Source organism: Megachile rotundata, chromosome 1 (assembly GCF_050947335.1).
Source record: "Megachile rotundata isolate GNS110a chromosome 1, iyMegRotu1, whole genome shotgun sequence".
Taxonomy (NCBI): Eukaryota; Metazoa; Arthropoda; class Insecta; order Hymenoptera; family Megachilidae; genus Megachile; species Megachile rotundata.
In genome coordinates this window covers 1,524,693-1,544,957 of record NC_134983.1, presented here as the reverse complement: position 1 = coordinate 1,544,957, position 20,265 = coordinate 1,524,693, and the positions used below count along the sequence as shown (strand labels likewise).

General features: G+C 34.2%; 1 protein-coding gene across 10 annotated transcripts in view; it reads left to right on the top strand.

Annotated features, from left to right (window-relative positions):
• The window catches only part of Tsp (Thrombospondin), a 258,039-nt gene that overhangs the window by 20,646 nt on the left and 217,128 nt on the right, over nucleotides 1-20,265 (top strand). For 8 of the 10 annotated variants that reach the window (XM_076538099.1, XM_076538082.1, XM_076538102.1 and 5 more), the window contains 2 exons: nucleotides 6,446-7,019; nucleotides 7,231-7,316. The exons of 1 other annotated variant lie outside the window; for it this stretch is intronic. In XM_076538099.1, coding sequence (XP_076394214.1) covers nucleotides 6,446-7,019; nucleotides 7,231-7,316 — 660 coding nt within the window. Of the gene's footprint in view, nucleotides 1-4,338; nucleotides 5,560-6,445; nucleotides 7,020-7,230; nucleotides 7,317-20,265 lie in introns of those variants that run through there. One more of the 10 variants, XM_076538108.1, reaches the window with a different exon arrangement.

Sequence of the window (20,265 nt, the reverse complement as noted above, 5' to 3'; positions counted from 1 at the left end):
CGTCTAGTAGTCAACGAACAGCAGCCTCCCCAATTAAGCGATGTAATTTTGATTACGTGTCAATGTATGCTCTAACTAAATAGGCAATTGAGCTAGTAGTCGTAGAATCAAACTAAAGTGCAACTGTTCTGTATCCAATTAATTAATTAATTTAATTTCACATAAATTCTTGAAGTAATAATTTTTTCAATAAAAGATTATTGTTCTTTCACAAGTTAGGATTTCGTCAGACTTTTGTAAAAATGCCTTTCTTTTGTTCTACTAATCAACTATAAAAACTTTAGATAATCAATTAAAATTCTGAATCTTACTAACTTTGTAAAAACGCAGCAAGTTCAGTCAAGAAACAAAATCGAAAACCACGTTGGACTTATTATAACATTTTAAAAGCTGGATTCTGAAATAATTCGCTGGTGAATTACGTTTCTGATCAATCCGATTCATTTAACATTCGCAAATTATACGTTATTTAAATTATTGAATTCTCTGATTATTACGCGATAAAAATGACTCATTATACGAAACTATAATATTAGATACATATAATTCTTAATTTTCATTAGAATAATTGTTAATTCTAATATCAATTTCCTTCATTAGTTAATTGAATAAACTTAACAATTGAACGATATTGACCTGTGGATTCTATTCCTTAACCGCATATCACACGAATCCCTTATTCCTGTAGATATAGTTATAATAAAAGCGAATCGTTCAGTGGGTAAAAGCCGTTATTTACCTCATGAGCGCTGTTAAATGCTGCACATAGTTTCAGGAGCGTTACACGCTTATATGTATAATAACAAACAAATGTTTGGTAATAGCGGTGGGATAGTACAGGTGGAGGTCATTGATCAAAGCTGCAAATACGTATCACTGATCTACTGTGATCTACTGTGTGGAAAAGAGAACTTTTCTTTGCGGAGGTCAAGATCTTTCATTTCTACACTAAAAAGAAACAAACGCATAAAAAGAATATACATATATAAGTAAAGAAACAGATTTAAAGAGAAAAAAATACTGATTACTATATTATATTCGATTTAATTTTTTTATCAAAGTAAATAACTCATGACGCAGGACGAAATCGAAATTCCAAACGGGAGCGCTTATCGCACCACATCTCAAATAAGTGTATGCGATGCCGCGGATAGTGCCTCTTTTTAATGGCCATAATATTTCATTATATAAGTTCATAAAAAATTGTTAAAATGCAAAAAGTATGATTTCGCCTCATGCTGACAATGAGTATGGTTTAGTTGAATCGATAAAGGATAAGTTATTTGGTCAGGCATCGAGATTAACTTCGAGCATGGATTATAATACGAGGGAAGAATTAAATTCCTGGTCAGTTTTAAAATCGCGTTTCGCTTCTTTGTGCATATTATACCATATTATACCTATACGAAGATCCATCTAAAATGGCACAAAAGCCAAACGAAGGTCTTATAGATTATAATAGTCGTGTTTTTAGCCTATTATAAATTAAAAATTGCAATGAAATGAAGCAGTCAAATTTAGCTACACAGTGTAACAAAATCGCAGAAACTAATGCAATAAAAACATTTTTGTCAGGACTAAAGTCAGAAATACATACAGGGTGGCCTAGTGACTTTGTCTGCCTTAAATATCTCTGGTAATTTTAGAAGCACAGAAAAACTTTTTGTATGAGAGTTGAATGGTTCAAGAGAGACCGTAATATACTACTAATAATTTTTTGTTAGGCGAAGGACTTTTGAAAATTTGATGGTCACCTCCACTTTGTTAAATAATGCTCTATATTTTTATATTCCTAGTAGAATAGCAGGCGTTTAAATGATTGCAATAGCCCCTCACAGAAGGTCATCCGGTTACAAATAGTAGAATAAAAGAGATTGACTCACATTACAAGAGATCTTCGAAGCGATGGCCATCCGCATTGATGTAATGTTGCACTTGTTGAATGCAGCATGAATATACATATATGTCCCTTCTAATTAAGCTCACGTCACCGCCCGCATCTGTAAATGCATAACACAGGACAATACATGTTTAACTTCACTGCATAACATTTACTGTCGGTACTTCGTACACATTTCACGGATTTACTTTTTTCTGCTTCCACTTTTTTAGTCTTTATTAATACAATCTTTCACAGCATGTTCAATCGAACCACATCCGTAGCATTACGTTTTTCACTCCTGTCAAGGAACTACTACCTTCGTTTCCATTTTCTCCTTTCTCTTCATTGATACCTTTTTTCCAAGATTTCTTTTCAATGCATGCAAGGTCTTAGCATTATATTTATAAAATTGCTTTGTCTGATTTGTTGTTATTTGGTATGCCATCTATTATATACAGGGTGTCTCACAATTAGTGTAGATCCCTGAAATGGGGGGTAGCTGACGCAATTCTAAATAAGATTTTCCTTTGTAAAAATGGGATTTGAAGCTCCATTTTTAAATTATTAAGCAAAAACGCGAACCAATCAGAGGGGATTACGCGCGTCGAAAAGCGAGAGCAAAAGGTTCGAGCCTAGCAGCTGAGCTGAGTCTTATTCAAATTTGCTTATTATGTATTCGCGAAGGATAAATAAATGAACACTATTTCTAATTATTTTGCTCGTTATTTAACTGGATTTTGATGTAAAGATTTCTTATTAAACTGTTCCGAGGTAAAGGCGCTCTATCACGTTCACGCTCAGCCGCTAGACTCGAAGCTGTTGATCTCGCGTCTGGGCGCGCGTAAACCTCGCGCTCTGTTTGGTCCGTGTTTCTGCTTAATAATTCAAAAACGAAGGTTCAAATCCGATTTTTGCAAAGGAAAATCTTGTTAAGAATGACGTCCTCTACCACCCCTTTCAGGGAGTAACACTAGTTATGGGACACCCTGTATATGTTACCGTGAAAGACCGAAATTGGAGAATGTCGACTTTCACTGGTAAATGTCAACATAGACCAAATACGTGGGTGAAAGATCGAATATTTCATTACATTCTTGTCCATTCGGACCCTCACCAGTGTATGTCGACAATCACATGCATGCTCTGGTGGAGGTCTAAAAGAGAGGAGCCGACAAAGAGGCGACTGGCTCTCTCCCGCCAAATCCTTTGTTTTGCTGGGAGTCAGTCAGCTTTGTTAGTGTTATGCAGGCTTTGATGATGCGAGCAACGTTTTCTTAATTTTTTTTCCAATACCGTAATTTATACTGAATGGATACTGCAGTAAATCGTGATCTTTTTCTTGAAAAGTTAAATGCATTAATTGCGGGTAAACGAGAAAACAATTGTTTTTATTTTTCTCAAGGAAAGTACTCTAAAATACTTTCTGAAGTGGTTTGTGCTAAAACTAAGTGCAGCACACCTTTAGATTACAGACGATTAAAACGTTTTGATGTTTTAAAAATGAATGATGAAAAGAAATTAATTGTGCCATTAAAATCAGGGGAAACGAATATACGGTATTATGTTACCAATGAAGAATTGTTCAGTATACTATATGAAACTCACACCAGAATAGACGACGGAGGAAGAACACGTATCCTTAGAATGTACTATGTGTTTTAAATTCTTAGTCACTCCTCTCAAAAAAAGAGGCGCAAAAGTTACGTCTCCGTAAAATATAAATCTCAGACATGTTCAATATTCACCATTAGTGCATGGTGAATGTCGACATTTACCGGTGTAAGTCAGAAATAAGGGTATTCGGCAAATATTTCGGACATACACCAAGCGACTATGTGAATGCTGACATTCACCGGCGAAAGTCGACAGTCTTCAGATTTCGGTCTTTCACGGTAACATATATATGTCGGGAATGGAGCGCGCCAAAGGAACGGAGCGTTGGCGCGCCCGAAAATAATAACAACCGATAAGGACCATTCATGCCGAATTATAGGCGATAAGCGAGGAGCAAACGAAGCAAGAGGAAGACGCGGGAAGTCATTCGAGGTTTACCCCTTTAGCGTGAAAAACGTATCGTGGCAGAGCACTGTAGCAGTTGTTAATAAAGAAGAGGAAGAAAAATAAAGAGTTTTCTATTAAAATGGCTAACCCTTTCTCTGGCTTCTTGCCGATATACATATATTCGTCGCCTGCAAAAACGAAGGCCGTACAATGTTTTCCGACGTCGAAAACTAATGAATAAGAGCAGAGCTTTTTGGGCCTGACTAGATATTTTAGATTTGTTCGCGACTGTGCCAAATTAACTTGCTCATTGTTATCAGAATTGTCGAAAAATGGCATGAAATTTCGGATTAAAACAGAGCAGCAAAAATCATTTAATGTGTTGAAACATTGTTTATTAAGCGGACTAATGTTGCATATTTACATACATATAGTCCTATATTTAAATAAAGTCCTAAGGCGATAACTGAATTACATACGGACACAAGAAGGTGCGGCTTTCTTACAGAAGGATGTAGGGGAAAAATTGTTTGACTCGGTGCATTTAATTGATAGAAAAAAATGTCGGACGCCGAAAAGAATTATCATTCTTGCGAGCTTGAAGTATTAGCTATTATTAAAGCGATTCCGAATTTAAAGTATATTTATTAGATGTAAAGTTTAAATAAGTTACCGTTTGAGATGCTTTCCATTGCCCAAAGAGGATTTGTCGCATAAAGTTGCAACATGGAGGAATACAAATACCAGTTTGAGCACCGGTTGGGATCGCAGCTACGTCACGTTGATGCATTAAGTCGATACCCAGTCTGTGTAATCGAAGATAATTTAATAGGAATGTGTGGGGAAGACAGGACGAAGCCAAACGAATCCGGGCTATAAAGCAAGTATTAAAAACTGAACCGTACAATAACTATTTGGCAAATTGAAAACTCATTGTTTTACTGACTAGTATGTACACCAAAGATATTCGAAAATTGCATAAAAATAGGCAATTTGGAGTGAAGCAAGTGGTTGAAAGTATAAACGAGGAGTACTGTGTACCAATATTAACGGAAAAACTGGAGAGAAAAAGCCGATACCGAAGGGAGATATGTCACTATCAACGTATCATGTCGATCATTTAAGGCCGATGACTGTCACTGAAAAATATTACAAGCATCTGTTCGTAATAGTTGACGCTTTTTTTAATTTCGTTTGGACATATTCCGCAATGACGGTGAAAACGAAAGGAGTACTAGAGGAATTAATAGTACAATAGAAAACGTTTGGGGATCCTGATCGGATTATTTTAGACAGAGATATGGTTTTTACCTTAGCGGAGTTTTAGAAATATTGCAATAAGGAAAACATGGAACATATACTCATTATCACAGGAGTTCAACAAGAAAACTGACAAATGGAAAGAATCAATCGTTTTATAATACCGACGTTAACGAAATTATGGCTAGATAGTCCTGAGCAGAGGTATCGCTATGTGAACAAATTACAACGAAGTATAAATAGTACTTAACAGCGCAGTGTAGGAATGTCACACTTTGAATTAATGTTTGGAGGAAAAATGAAACAGCGGAAAGAGGCAAGAATTGTTAAGCTCATTCAACAGGAAGCAATCGAAATATTTAGCAAAGAGCGTGACAAATTGAGGGGCATTTCTTCGGAAGCCGAAGAAGAGACAGGTATGACAGTGCGCCGGTGCCGACTAACTTTTGGCGGTTGCTGTTGTCGTCACGTCGTTTAGGAAACAAAGGGGAGTCGCATTATCACCGTCGAACGAGTCAGTACATGTTGAAACGTCCTTTATTATATTCTGTAATTTTTCTTTTGTAGAGAAAGAGAGAGAGGGAGAGAGAGAGAGAGAGAGAGAGAGAGAGAGAGAGGTGTAAAATAAAAGTTAAATAAAATACATATTAAAACTACAGCACTAATTCTGCCTTCAATCGAAAAAGCTCAACCCTACATTTATATTGGGTTGTCTGGAAAGTTCATGCCGATTTTAAGGGGAATTGAAACGCAGCTCATTTACATTTGGAACACATTTATTAAATTATATAGGTGCCATTCTGTTCTATAATCTTTCTCCATCTTTTATGCAACTTGAGAAGTCCTTCCAGAACATCTCAGGCTTTTTGGTGAAAAATTATTCTAAATAAAATTTCATGCCGCCTACCGAAAATCGGCACGAACTTTCCGGACAATCCAATATTTCAGTACAATTTTATTAACCTCATTTTATTTTACTTCATTTAATAATCATCCCAATATCACATATCATATTTATAATTTTTATAAAACATTGATATGAGACACTTCTTATTGTTAGGCGGAAACTGTCCTTCCATGTCCTGGGCGCAATTAACGTTAGTCTATAATATTTGAATACAACTTTAAGTGCGTTACGCTATTGTTAAAAATAAAATTAAGTATTTGAGGTACTTAATAACCGTGGATAAAATGGGATCAATGTTTAAAATATTTTAATTAATCTCCATATGAGATTGCTCTTTTGTTATTGTTGTTAAGTATGAATTTTTATTTTTCATTGACGAATTACTATGTTTGTAGTTTAAGGAAAGGAGAAGTCAAGTCAATGTGTATTCATTGTCGTCCATCATCGACGCGCTCAAACATGAAGATTGCCCTAGCAATTTGGCTGATATGAATATTCTATCTGATCTCTCGAAAGTTAAAAGATTTCACAAATCGAATTCAAAATCCAAACATAAACAATCAAACGATTTCGATGGATATTTCTCCAAATTAGAACAGTCTTTTCCTAATCATCATCTTCAAATGAAAGGACATACTCATCGATTAAATATAGTATCAGATACATTCGGAGATGACAGCCAATTTGATTTTGATAGACTAAAGAAATCAGAGAGTTTCAAACAACCTTATGGATTGAATCATAATCGTCGTTCAAGTCAACGGAGTCAATTGGATCAATATAATCAACGTTCTATTGAAGATGATTTTGAACGTTTTCATCAATCTGAACTATTTGATGTAGCGTTTCGTAATAAATCCAGAGAATACAATCATTCGGATGAATCAGACTTAGTGAACCAATCTAACATGAACTATAAAAGGTATCCAAGAAGAGGAGATATTGGGATACAAACTTTGGATGAAAGAAGTGAGTAAAACGAACATTGCATTAGACTGAAAATTAATGTTAAATCTTTTTATATTCCTTCTTGTATATGTATCTGCTAAAATTCAACAGATAGCATTTTTTATTATTTGAAATATATATTATTTTATCGATAGCTTTAATTGTCAGTCTGATATGTTACGAACGATTTTACACTACAAATGTAAATTAATCAATAACTATAATTTCGCAGCCTGTTTAACGGATAATCAAATAGTCAAAACGCTGAACGAACTCATCGAAGCTACTAAGAAGGTCTGGAGAGAAATAGAATTGAATGTAAGTGAACATTCCAACAGTAAAATTTAATGCTATTTGCTAGACGGTCATCAGATTCTATTTAAATGATTTAAATGACAAAATCTTATCGGAGATAGATACATTGTACACGAGAAAATGCATAAGAAATGTAACATTTGTTTACGGCTTCGCTTTTGAGAAAATTAAGTTTAAAAATTTTTTACTATGTACAAATAATGTTTCCTCGATGACATTGTAATTTCAATAATTGATAGACAAATATGTTAAATGTGTTATATGTTAAATAATGCTAAATGTGTTATCAATCAGTATTCTGCATGATACTAACTTTCGTGGGACAAACGGATACCTGTCGAGTCCTATGTTTTATAGGGACACCTATAGACCTTTAAGTTCTTCTTTTAAATAAATAAGTATAAAAATTTAATACAACACAATTTCCAGAATATTATATATAAAAATATTTTTTGCACGAATTGAATTAAGAATTCCAATTTATCTATATATTTTTTTTACCTGTAGGCGACCTATGTGAAATTTTCTGAAAATAGTTCAAAGTCTTATTATAAAAATTAACAAAATTATGTTAATTATTAACATATTTTTTAAACAAACAAATTCGAAAATTCATTTACGCCATATTATTGGCCTCCCAAAATGGACAAATTTTGAATTTTTTGTCTAGATCTGTAGCAGCTTTACCGTTATATGTCAAGAATCATAGTTTGTAAGTCGCAGGTCATCGGCGGTTCGTGACCACGAATAAAATAATTTTCAAAAAAAAAATACACCGACTTCGAAATGCACTAAAAAGTATAAAATAATTTCTATTTCCTAATGAAGTAATTTCTATTTCTTTGAATCATACAATTACGTCACAGATATGAATTAAACCTATTTACTCGTTAGGTAGTATATTAAATACATTTCAACCTTTTCGGAGGCGGCGCATAATTAAAAGATTATTTTGAATATGTTATTTAATTTTGCGCCGCCTCCGAAAAGGTTGAAATGTATTTAATAAAAATAATTTTTAGAAAAAAAAATACGCCGACTTCGAAATGCACTAAAAAGTATAAAATAATTTCTATTTCCTAATGAAGTAATTTCTATTTCATTCAATCATACAATTACGTAACAGATATGAATGAAACCTATTTACTCGTTAGGTATTATATTAAATACATTTCAACCTTTTCGGAGGCGGCGCAAAATTAAATAACATATTCAAAATAATCTTTTAAAATTAAATAACATATTCAAAATAATCTTTTAATTTTTCGCCGCCTCCGAAAAGGTTGAAATGTATTTAATATAATACCTAACGAGTAAATAGGTTTCATTCATATCTGTTACGTAATTGTATGATTGAATGAAATAGAAATTACTTCATTAGGAAATAGAAATTATTTTATACTTTTTAGTGCATTTCGAAGTCGGCGTATTTTTTTTTCTAAAAATTATTTTATTTCACGCTTTTTATCGGCCGGCAAGACGTGTTTGTAGAAACAGTAGAAAATTGGCGACTGCATGTTGACTCATACACCACCAGAGACACGGAGGCATACGTAGTATTCAATATATTAGTAACAATAGTTTTTCGCTAATATCTCGAAAACTAAAGCTTCCCCTTAATTGTGGATAAGGAAAAAGTTGTTCAGAATCGTGTCCCTGATAACATATTAAAAGGACATGAAAATCGTCCAAAGTTGATTTGAAAACTTTTCAACAATTTTTCGCTAATATCTCGAAAACTAAACCTTTCCGCGAAATTTGTATATGAACAAAATTGTTCAGAATCATGTCCGTGATAAGATATTAAAAGCGCACTAAAATCGAGAAAACTTTATTTCAAAAGTTGCCGATTTTTTTGCAATAACAATACTTTGCAATTAAAAAATGAAAAATTTTTTGATAATGGTACCAATGGGGAGTCTGAACCCAACAGATGCAAAAGGCTTCGTTCCGATCGGTCCACCCAGTTAGGCGTAATCGGCGAACATACATAGGAAAAAAAAAAAAAAAAAAAATATATATATATATATATATGTATATATATACTGATCGAATTGAGTAACCTCCTCCTTTTTCGAAGTCGGTTAAAAAGGTCCGGGTTTTTTCCGTAGGGCCGTATGCGGGGGATTCCCAACTCGGGGAATTCCCATTTCTTTTCTTGTAAGTTTTGGCGCGTTTTTAGGCGTGCTAGCCGTCCTTGTCTAAAAGGGCGGCTATATAACCCAACGATAAAATAATTTTCAGAAAAAAAATACACCGACTTCGAAATGCACTAAAAAGTATAAAATAATTTCTATTTCCTAATGAAGTAATTTCTATTTCTTTGAATCATACAATTACGTCACAGATATGAATTAAACCTATTTACTCGTTAGGCAGTATATTAAATACATTTCAACCTTTTCGGAGGCGGCGCAAAATTAAAAGATTTTTTTGAGCATGTCAACCTTTGGACAGCCGAACATAGGCAAAGCTTGTATAGCCATTTTTTTTTCTATACATATAACTCGACAGCACGCCGCGAAGTAGGTGTTAATGCGTATAAAATGTAACTATGGTCTATCTAGCCCTTTGCGGACGGGACGGTTCGAAGTGAACCGTGGGGCCGAGCTCCTGCCGCGATAGTCATTAAAAATTGCCGGCGCATATTTCTGCCTAAACGCGGTTTTCGTTCATAGCATTCCAAGTCAAATTCTGGACATATTATATGTACATGCACAGATTTACGTGCATGAACACATGTACGCGTTTCTCGGCTCAATCAACTGTTTTCGCCAAACGCATATATGAGTTTTTCGGCCAATTTGATGATTTACGTAGAACGCATATATGCGGCGGTAGTCCGCAAAGGGCTATATTCATAGAGTATGCGACGGAAAGACTTGATCGCCGCATATACTATAAAGCTAGAGCCCATCTGTCGCAAATTTGGTAAGTCCCGCGTCGTGGGCTCCGTTTATAGGTTCTTAGATCCATGGCTTCTACACGCGAACGAAGTCGATTCAATTTCATTTATATCAGAAACGTTGATCAAATGGAGATGCAGTCATTACATTTACGTATATTACCAGATATATCTATAATGGTTCGTATTCTTTCTCGGGATTTATTAATTTCCAATACGCCATACCACAATCAACTGGTTATTGGCAGCAACGTTTACTGAGGTATTTTTAATTTTGCGCCGCCTCCGAAAAAGTTGAAATGTATTTAATATACTGCCTAACGAGTAAATAGGTTTAATTCATATCTGTGACGTAATTGTATGATTCAAAGAAATAGAAATTACTTCATTAGGAAATAGAAATTATTTTATACTTTTTAGTGCATTTCGAAGTCGGTGTATTTTTTTTCTGAAAATTATTTTATTTCACGCTTTTTAGTGGAATGGGAAGAATTGTATAGGATACTGTGAGGCAGTTCTTCCGGGCTTTTTTTTTGTCTGCGTAAATGCCATGAACATAATTAAGTAAAAGACAACATGGATATTCGTTTTTCAACTTTTTTTGCAACAATAATCCTTTGCAACTAAAAAATGAAAAAATTTTTAATAATCGTATCAATGGGGAGTTTGACTCCACAAGATGCGAAAGGCTTTGTTCCGATCGGACCACCCACCTAGGAAAAACCGCCGAACATGCATAGAAAAAGTAATCCTTGCAACTAAAAAATAAAAAAAATGTTTGTTAGAACGGTAGGGAGACTGTACCAAGCAATGGGAATAATACACCAACGTCAACGTGAACTCATCTTGCTGCATAAGTTGTGTGTCAAAGCGGCAAAGCTTAGTTAGTGTTTTGGTACAGTGCATTGTAATTGCACTTTCTTGTCTTTCCCGTGCATAGCACGGGGCGTTCCACTAATCATAATAATAATAGTTATTCGCTAATATCACGAAAACTAAAGTTTTCCGTCAATTATGCATAAGGAAAAACTCGTTTAGAATCATGCTACTAATAACGTATTAGAAGGACATAAAAATCGTTCGAAGTTGGCTTCAAAAGTTAACAACAATTTCTGTAATATCTCGAAAACAAAAGCTTTCCGTCAATTTTGCAAGAGGAAAAAGTTGTCCAGAACCACGCCCCTAAAGACATATTCAAAGGACATTAAAATCGTTCGAAGTTGATTTCAAAAGTTAACAACAATTCTTGCTAATATCTCGAAAACTAAACATTTCGGCGAAATTTGTATATGAACAAAATTGTTCAGAACTATGCCCCTGACAACATATTAAAAGGACATTAAAATCGTTCGAAGTTGATTTCAAAAGTTAATAACAATTTTTTTCGCTAATATCTCGAAAACTAAACATTTCCGCGAAATTTGTATATGAACAAAATTGTTCAGAACCATGCCCCTGACAACATATTAAAAGGACATTAAAATCGTTCGAAGTTGATTTCAAAAGTTAATAACAATTTTTTTCGCTAATATCTCGAAAACTAAACATTTCCGCGAAATTTGTATATGAACAAAATTGTACAGAATCATGTCCGCGATAAGATATTGAAAGCGCACTAAAATCGAGAAAAGTTTATTTTAAAAGTTGCCGGTTTTTCTGCAATAACAACACTTTGCAATTAAAAAATGAAAAATTTTTTTATTATGGTACCAATGGGGAGTCTGAACCCATCAGATGCAAAAGGCTTCGTTCCGATCGGTCAACTCAGTTAGGCGTAATCGGTGAACATATATAGAAAAAGAAAAAAGTTGCCGGTTGTTTTGCAATAACAACACTTTGCAATTAAAAAATGAAAAATTCTTTGATAATAGTACCAATAGGGAGTCAGCACCTACCATATGCAAAAGGTTTCATTCCGATCGGTCCATCCAGCTAGGCGCAATGCGCGAACATACATAGAAAAAAGAAAAATGTTGCCGGTTTTTTTGCAATAACAACACTTTGCAATTAAAAAATGAAAAATTTTTTGATAATGGTACCAATGGGGAGTCAGCACCTTCCATATGCAAAAGGTTTCATTCCGATCGGTCCACCCAGTTAGGCGTAATCGGCGAACATACATAGAAAAAAAAAAAAAAAAAAAAAAAAAAAAAAAATATACTGGTCGAATTGAGTAACCTCCTCCTTTTTCGAAGTCGGTTAAAAATGCGGAAATAGACACACTCGTTATTGACCCGTCACGCTGTTCAGCAGACTTGTACACGCGGACCGACACCTCTAATAAAGACTTTTCCGAACAAGTATTTCGGTAAAAATTATTTCATTCTCCTACCGTCATCCGCTAAAGATCTAATAGTTTTCAAGATATTTGTGTAAATAGCTTTCTCAACTCTAACTTTACTACGTAAAAGAAATACGTGTCAAAGATTTTTTCAAGTTCTATAACGTAAATATTTCATTAAAATCAACGTGTAACAATTGGGTAATGTCCTTTGTAAGATTTTCAAAGTTAATTTTTTTAAAGGTGAAGCTACTAGTAAAAAATTCTGTTGTATTTTCTACTTATTTTAGTTTTTCAAAATGAAATACGGTAATCGATCAAAATATGATCTCTTTTCCTTTTCTTTGGTTTTCCGGATTCACACTCATTGATTAATTTTTCGCGAGTATGGATGAATACACTGCGGTGCATAACTATAGCACCAGCTTTTTTTTTACTTGTTCTGTAATTCAGAGTTAGAATGCAAAAAATCAATTGCAGGCGCTAAAATGGTACTAGTTGCAATAAATTTTACATTAAGTCTCATTGAAGTTGCTCTTCTATTAGAAATGATGTAATCGAAAATGTGATTTTCACTTGTTGCGTAACTATAGCACCACTGTTATTAAGTTAACTTTTCTCGATCCAGTTCAACAACAAATTCACAGAAGCTAAATAATTACATTTTTTATTAAAATACAAAGTCAAATTTCACAAAACTCTTTGTTAAACAATGCCACGTGGTAAATATTAGACCGAAGAAGAGAAAGGTAGAATTTTGGCGTTTAAGGAAGGTAAAGTTAGTGTTCGGGAAATTGCCCGTAGGCTAGGGCGATCACATAACGTCATTTTGAATTTTTTAAATGATCCCGTTAATTATGGCAAGAATAAAAAAGGTGGTCCCAAGAAAAAATTGAGTCCCCGTACCGAACTGGCAATTGTAAAAGCAGCCAGTAACAGCCTGAAAAGCTGTAACCAAATTAAAAGTGAATTTAACTTAAATATTTCACACTGGACAGCACGTCGAGTTTTGAAAAATAATCCTAATATCGTGAGGCAAAAATTAAAATCGGTATCAAAACTTCTACCACGACATACTGTTGCGAGGCTTGAATTCGCTTGAGCGAACATGCACCGAGATTGGAAAAGCGTAAGTTAACTTTAGATGTCTATATCTTTTTACACCAATTTACTTCAACTTCTATCATTGATAATCAGGTTATATTTTCGGATGAAAAAAAATGTAATCTTACTGGTCCAGACGGCTACAATTCGTATTGGCGAGATCTCCGAAAAGAACCGCAATACTTTTCGAAAAGAAATTTTGGCGGAGGAAGTATTATGGTTTGGGGGCCTCTTGCATTGATGGCATGTTGCAACTGGCTTTTCCATAAAAAAAAAAAATGGATAGTGATGAGTACATCACAATTTTGGGCAACAACTTGCTACCTTTCATAAATGAAAATGATACAAATTGGACCTTCCAACAAGACAACGCGGCTGTACACACCAGCCGGAAAACTGTAATATGGTTGGAAAAAAACAAAATTAATATAATTAAATGGCCAGCATGTTCTCCAGACCAAAATTCAATGGAAAATATTTGTTTTTCAATAATTGCCATTATTGTCCGAAAAGTTTATGCCGAAAATCGGCAATATGAAAATATTGTAGAACTAAAAAACGCAATACTAAGGGCATGTAGTGAAATTGGGCAACAAATTTTTCAGAAACTCATCCAGAGCATGCCAAATAGAATTTTCGAACTTATTACAAAGCAAGGAAGCCCTACAAGTTATTAAAATCACATTTATGTATATATATTTGACATTTATTCGTGTGGTGCTATTGTTATGCAACGATGAAAAATCAATTTTCATATTATATTTTCTTATACAATAAACTAATATCAACAAATTTGCGCTAAAACTCATTGTTTAATATACCCTTCGATTTTATATGGATGATTTTTATTTGTTGTAACGAACTAGAAAAACGGCTAATTTGAAAAGATTAAGAAAATAACTGGACTTCACACGGGAACGGTCGAACGACGAATACAATACGAAAAACACCTTAACGTTTGAACATCACGAATACATTACATGTGCTCTGTTACACACACACACCATACCATACTGTTTACGTACACATACATAGAGCTCGGTTACTTTGCTATACTCAACATTATTTATTGTTATTCCAAAGTCAAAATATACTAAAAATGTAGGTGGTGCTATAGTTATGCATCGCAGTGTATATGTTACAGTATAGATGAACATATGATGACTTGTTTCTATCCTGTCATTTAAGATATTTTTTGCAACTTCAGGATGCTTTAGTTTAAATAGCTGAGATATATGCACTACAGCATTCACGTTCTTGACAAAAAAGATTCATAAGTACACTTGACTTTTTATTTATAAGGAATCCATATTATATCGATTGCATCAACTGTATCGAAACACTTTGTATCATACTCTATAGTATAATGTAATGTTGTCACGCCTAATGCTGCCCTCTCGACTCCACAGTCCAAGGTAATTTTGGACCGTGTAACTACCGTCCACCCACCATGTAGCTTTGGAAGGGTATTCACATAAAACAGGCGCGAAGCGGGGCTTGAGCCGTGTAGCGGCCAGGGGGCCCAGCCCCCTAGTAAAATATAAATACAGTAATGCCTCGATATGAGCGACAATAATTTACAGCATACAAGCAAACAAATCATTCTCACCACTGGGGGGAAATCTATAAAGGGTATAGCCGGATAAGGTGGTCAAATGTGCCCTTGAGTCGAATTTGAGACCCAACTTGTCAGTCGGTAGCATATCCCAAAAAAACATCTCACACCAAGTTTCAACCTCCTATCTCATCCGTGGGGGTAGTGTTCGGGACACCGGTTGACCGTTATTTCAGATTCCACGCATTTGAAACAACTTTCTGTTTTCATCCCGGTTTTGATTACTTGATGACAAATTTAAACGACCGTGTCTCCCGAGCATATTGTTCGTCCTCTACCCCTCTGTTTTCGAATACAACGTACACCGTTCTTTACCGTACTTCGAATACCAGCGAGCGCAGAGAGGTTCCAACCGCCAAACCCAACAGACATAAAAATTGATTATTTAATCCCACTCAGCGGGCAATTATATTTCAAGCGCTATTAAACAACTTTGTGTATTTCATTGTTTTTTTTGTGTTCATCTTTGGTTTTGTTTCTCTTTTTGTCTCTGTGTTAATAAACGTTCAGTGAACTTTAAACTTTGTGCAATACGGGATATTATTCTGCGCGAGTATCCTCCTTCACCAGCGTCCGAAACAGGTAGTAAAAGGGAAAAAACGAAATTCCGGTTTTTGGCCCTTTTTGCCTATTTAATTTCGTACAAAAATTCTGAAAAAATTCTAAAACATTGAGATCCAGATAACGCATCTTACAGAATTTTTTCAGATTTTTTGATCGCAAACTGTAGTCGTGAAAAATCAAAAACCGAAAAAAAATCCGAAAATATGCAATTTTTTAGTGAAGATGTCGGAGCACTACTTTTATATTAATGTGGTAGTTAGGTATTAGTACAACTATTATTCTCTAATTTTTTCAGATTTTTCAGTGAGGTGCGCCATAGTTAAAAAAATCAAAAATCGAATTTTTCAAAGATCCACTTACACCATATTATTGGCCTTCTAAAATAGGAAAATGTTCACATTGAATTTTTTGTGTAGGCCTAATAGTTCCTGAGATATTCAAGAAAACATGTTTTGCAACCCCAACATTGAGAGCTATTTTCACTCCTTCAGCATGGACGATGGCCGATGAAAAAAATACATGTCACATATTTTTTTTGCGTTCTATATCATACTCAAAGCGCATCAAAATCGGCGTGTGTTGATTGGGTAATGTCCCTTGTGAGTCAGAAAAACATAACCGCCAACAAATTTAGCCGGTGTTATTATAGGAGACAAGAAAAAGTGCAACTTTCGAGTTGCTAATGGCTTTGTCTTACCTTAGATTCTCGAACAGTAGCACTTGTAGTACTTCTGATAAAAATGGGACCAAACACGGTGTAGCTCAGGAAATATTTACTTGTAATAAATTATTATCGTAATAGGCACGATATAAATAAGACTTTTGAAATGTCAAGTAATTATATTCCGAATTACATCGGATTTGGTCTCATTTTAATAAGAAAAAACGTCTCTATGTTAATAAAAGTTGAATGAAGAAATCAAAAACAAATACTTTTACATTTCCATTAGTATGGGGTCATTCCACGCCGAATCGATCACTTTTGGGAGTCACCATCTCCGATTTTGCTGTAATCGAAATATGTTGTAGTCCATGTGAAATTAGGATGGGATTTAGATCATCATTTTGCCGGTTTCGAATTTGTTAAGGAATGACAAGCTTTCAAAGTTTGCAATTTTTGTCCATTTTGGCGAAAATAGGGTGCACTTAGGAATTTTTAATACACTTCAATGAAGTGTATAAGCGAAAGTTTAAACTCGAAAGATTCGTTTATATTGAGGCTTTATTGTACATTATATGTTTATATTCTGTCAAATAATCTGCATAACATAATCAGCAGGCATTATCTTTTCATATTAGCATTTTAATTACGTATTATATGTGTAACAACCCTGGAACCTAAGTTCAGCTAGTTACAAGCGCTAAAAGGTAAAGAGCGGCTTTTACCTCTAAACGACTCGATTCTACAAATTAAGATTGTGGGATTCGTGTGGTGCGCGGTTAAGGAGTGAACTCCAAAGATCAATATCTTTCAACATTTAAATTTATTCAATAAGAAATGAAACTATCATCTACAATAACAACAAAATAAGAGAAATACATAAATTATAAATAATTAATTGGAATAAAGAAACTAAATAGATCAATAATAATAATAATAATAATAATAATAATAATAATAATAATAATAATAATAATAATAATAATAATAATAATGGAAATTATACATAAGATAGACAACGATAGAAATAATAGAATTTGCTAAATTAACACTAGACAAATGTGACATGAAACTCGCTATCTGATCTTTGACAGGATTGACTTCGCTTTTCGTAAGATTAATCAAATTTGATATTCGATTCCCGTATTTGACGCTATCGCTCTAACAAGGAAACATATCGAACCGCGACACACCGATTTTAATGAAACTTATGTGAAAGATAGTTCTCAAAAAAATATTTGACACGTATTTTTTTTTATCGGCAATCGTTCACATTGAAGGGGTGAAAATAGCCCTCGAAGTTGGGGGTTGAAACCATGTTTTTGGGAATATCTCCGGAACGAAAGAAGATAATTGAATTCTTTTTTTTGTAAATTGTTCGTCTTTAGATAGGAAATTTTTGTGCGTAAAAAAATTTCAAGAAACTTTATTTGTTTAAATAATATTTAAAAAATTTATCATTTTTGTTTAAATTTTTGTACTAAATGTTGATGTATTTTTTTGCAACTTCGTGTACGTAAACTATGGACAAAAATAGAGGATACGTGTTTTTGGAATTTTTTGTTTGTTGCAATGTTTATTAGATATATAATTTAACATTACCTCCTGTGAAGAGGGGCAATCAGCAGTTTTATTAAAAAAATATCATTATTTTTACAATCTTTTACATTATTTTAGCGATTTCATACCTCTTCATATGCCGTTAATTGATTTCTGAATATTTATTGCAAGCGTCGCAGGTATGAGCGCGACGCGGTTATGATCAACGCCGCGCCGTAAGGAACATAGGCTTTTATGGCCAATAGTGCTTTTATACTTTTACAGGCGTAAAGACTTCATTCTAAATAAAATATTTAGAACTTTTGGAAACTCAGAAAATAAAAATAAATTAAATTTTTTTTAACAATATTGGCCATAGAAGCCTATGTTCCTTATGGCGTTAATTATAACCGCTTCACGCTCATACCTGCGAGGCTTATAATAATTTTTGAGAAATCAATTAATTCCATATGAAGAGGTATAAAATCGCTAAAATAATGTAAAAGATTGTAAAAATAATGATATTTTTAATAAAACTGCTGATTGCCCCTCTTCACAGGAGGTAATGTTAAATTATATATCTAATAAACATTGCAACAAACAAAAAATTCCAAAAACACGTATCCTCTATTTTTGTCCATAGTTTACGTACACGAAGTTGCAAAAAAATACATCAACATTTAGTACAAAAATTTAAACAAAAATGATAAATTTTTTAAATATTATTTAAACAAATAAAGTTTCTTGAAATTTTTTTACGCACAAAAATTTCCTATCTAAAGACGAACAATTTACAAAAAAAAAAATTCAATTATCTTCTTTCGTTCCGGAGATATTCCCAAAAACATGGTTTCAGCCTCCAACTTCGAGGGCTATTTTCACCCCTTCAATGTGAACGATTGCCGATAAAAAAAAATACGTGTCAAATATTTTTTTGAGAACTATCTTTCACATAAGTTTCATTAAAATCGGTGTGTCGCGGTTCGATATGTTTCCTTGTAAGTATAATTCGGTTTCTAGACATGAAATTGTATAAAGTTAATAATGCTAAATGCTCCGCAATCTACCGCCGCGAGGAATTCTACCTAGGTTGAATTCTCTAAACGCGCCTAAATACGTTTCGCAAAAATTAGACAGATTACTATCTAATGCGATGTAGTCGACTACGGAAAATGCCAAAGTGAGAACAGTATTCTTTTAGTAGCTCAAGTTACCGAACTTTATCTGACTCTAATAACTTATTTCTTCGGAACAGTTACTCTTTATCATCTGACTCGACAACTAATTGTTCATGACCCTTTTAGCCAGAACGAATACTGACAACCAAGACCGGATCGCCTAATTGGGGAGCCTGTTGTTCACTGGTTACTAAACGACCCAACGATACCGGAATCAGATGAACAATATAGGTCTGACAGGGTAGCAACTCAACTGACTCTAATTGTAAAAGTCGTAATTGCTAGACTGCTCTCGCTGGCATGTCAGCAATTTGACCAAGATCAAGTACGAGTAGCTGTGGGCTTTTCGCTCGATGTCTTAGTCTTTTCTGGCGCAAAGTACATATCGCACTCTCCTGACGGAGTTCCGGTTACAAGATCGCTTGAACGGGGAGCCTGTTGTTCACTGGCTACTAAACGACCCAGCGACCAAGTACCCGAATGGCAAACACCCGCTTGACCAGTCAAGGTTTAAGAATCTGTTGGCCCTTTAACAGCGAAAACTGTTCCTATGTATTCTTAGAGAGTTGTAACTAGTTCGACTTCGAAGACTGTTCTGACCCGAGACGAGTTTCGCTCGCCCTTTCATACTCACAGGTCCGCAGAATTCCTGGAATTTCTGTGACGTCAGAATATCTAAATTTCATATAATTTCGTTATTATACATTAATTATAAAATTGAACGGTTTAATTATATTTTAAATATCGCTCTCTAATTTCTGACTAACAGTTCGGTATTAAAATAATAGTGTGACGGTGTTTTAGCGAAAAATGTATTTTCTATCCTTTTCTAGTTAGTTACGCACGAGTTCTACGAGAGTCAAATCTATTCCGATTTACAGTTTTCTTTTGTTGAAGAAGATAATTCTGGTTTCGATTATTAGTAATGTATCAGAACAACTCAATTTTTCGACGGTGAATACGCACAGTTTATTTCAATTATTATATAACACACGTATTATAATTTAGTCTGCGAGTGACATCAATATTACAATCAAAGCCGAAATACTTGCTCACGCAATGAAAGTCTTTGCAAAATACAAGTAAAGTCCGTAATGACAACAAG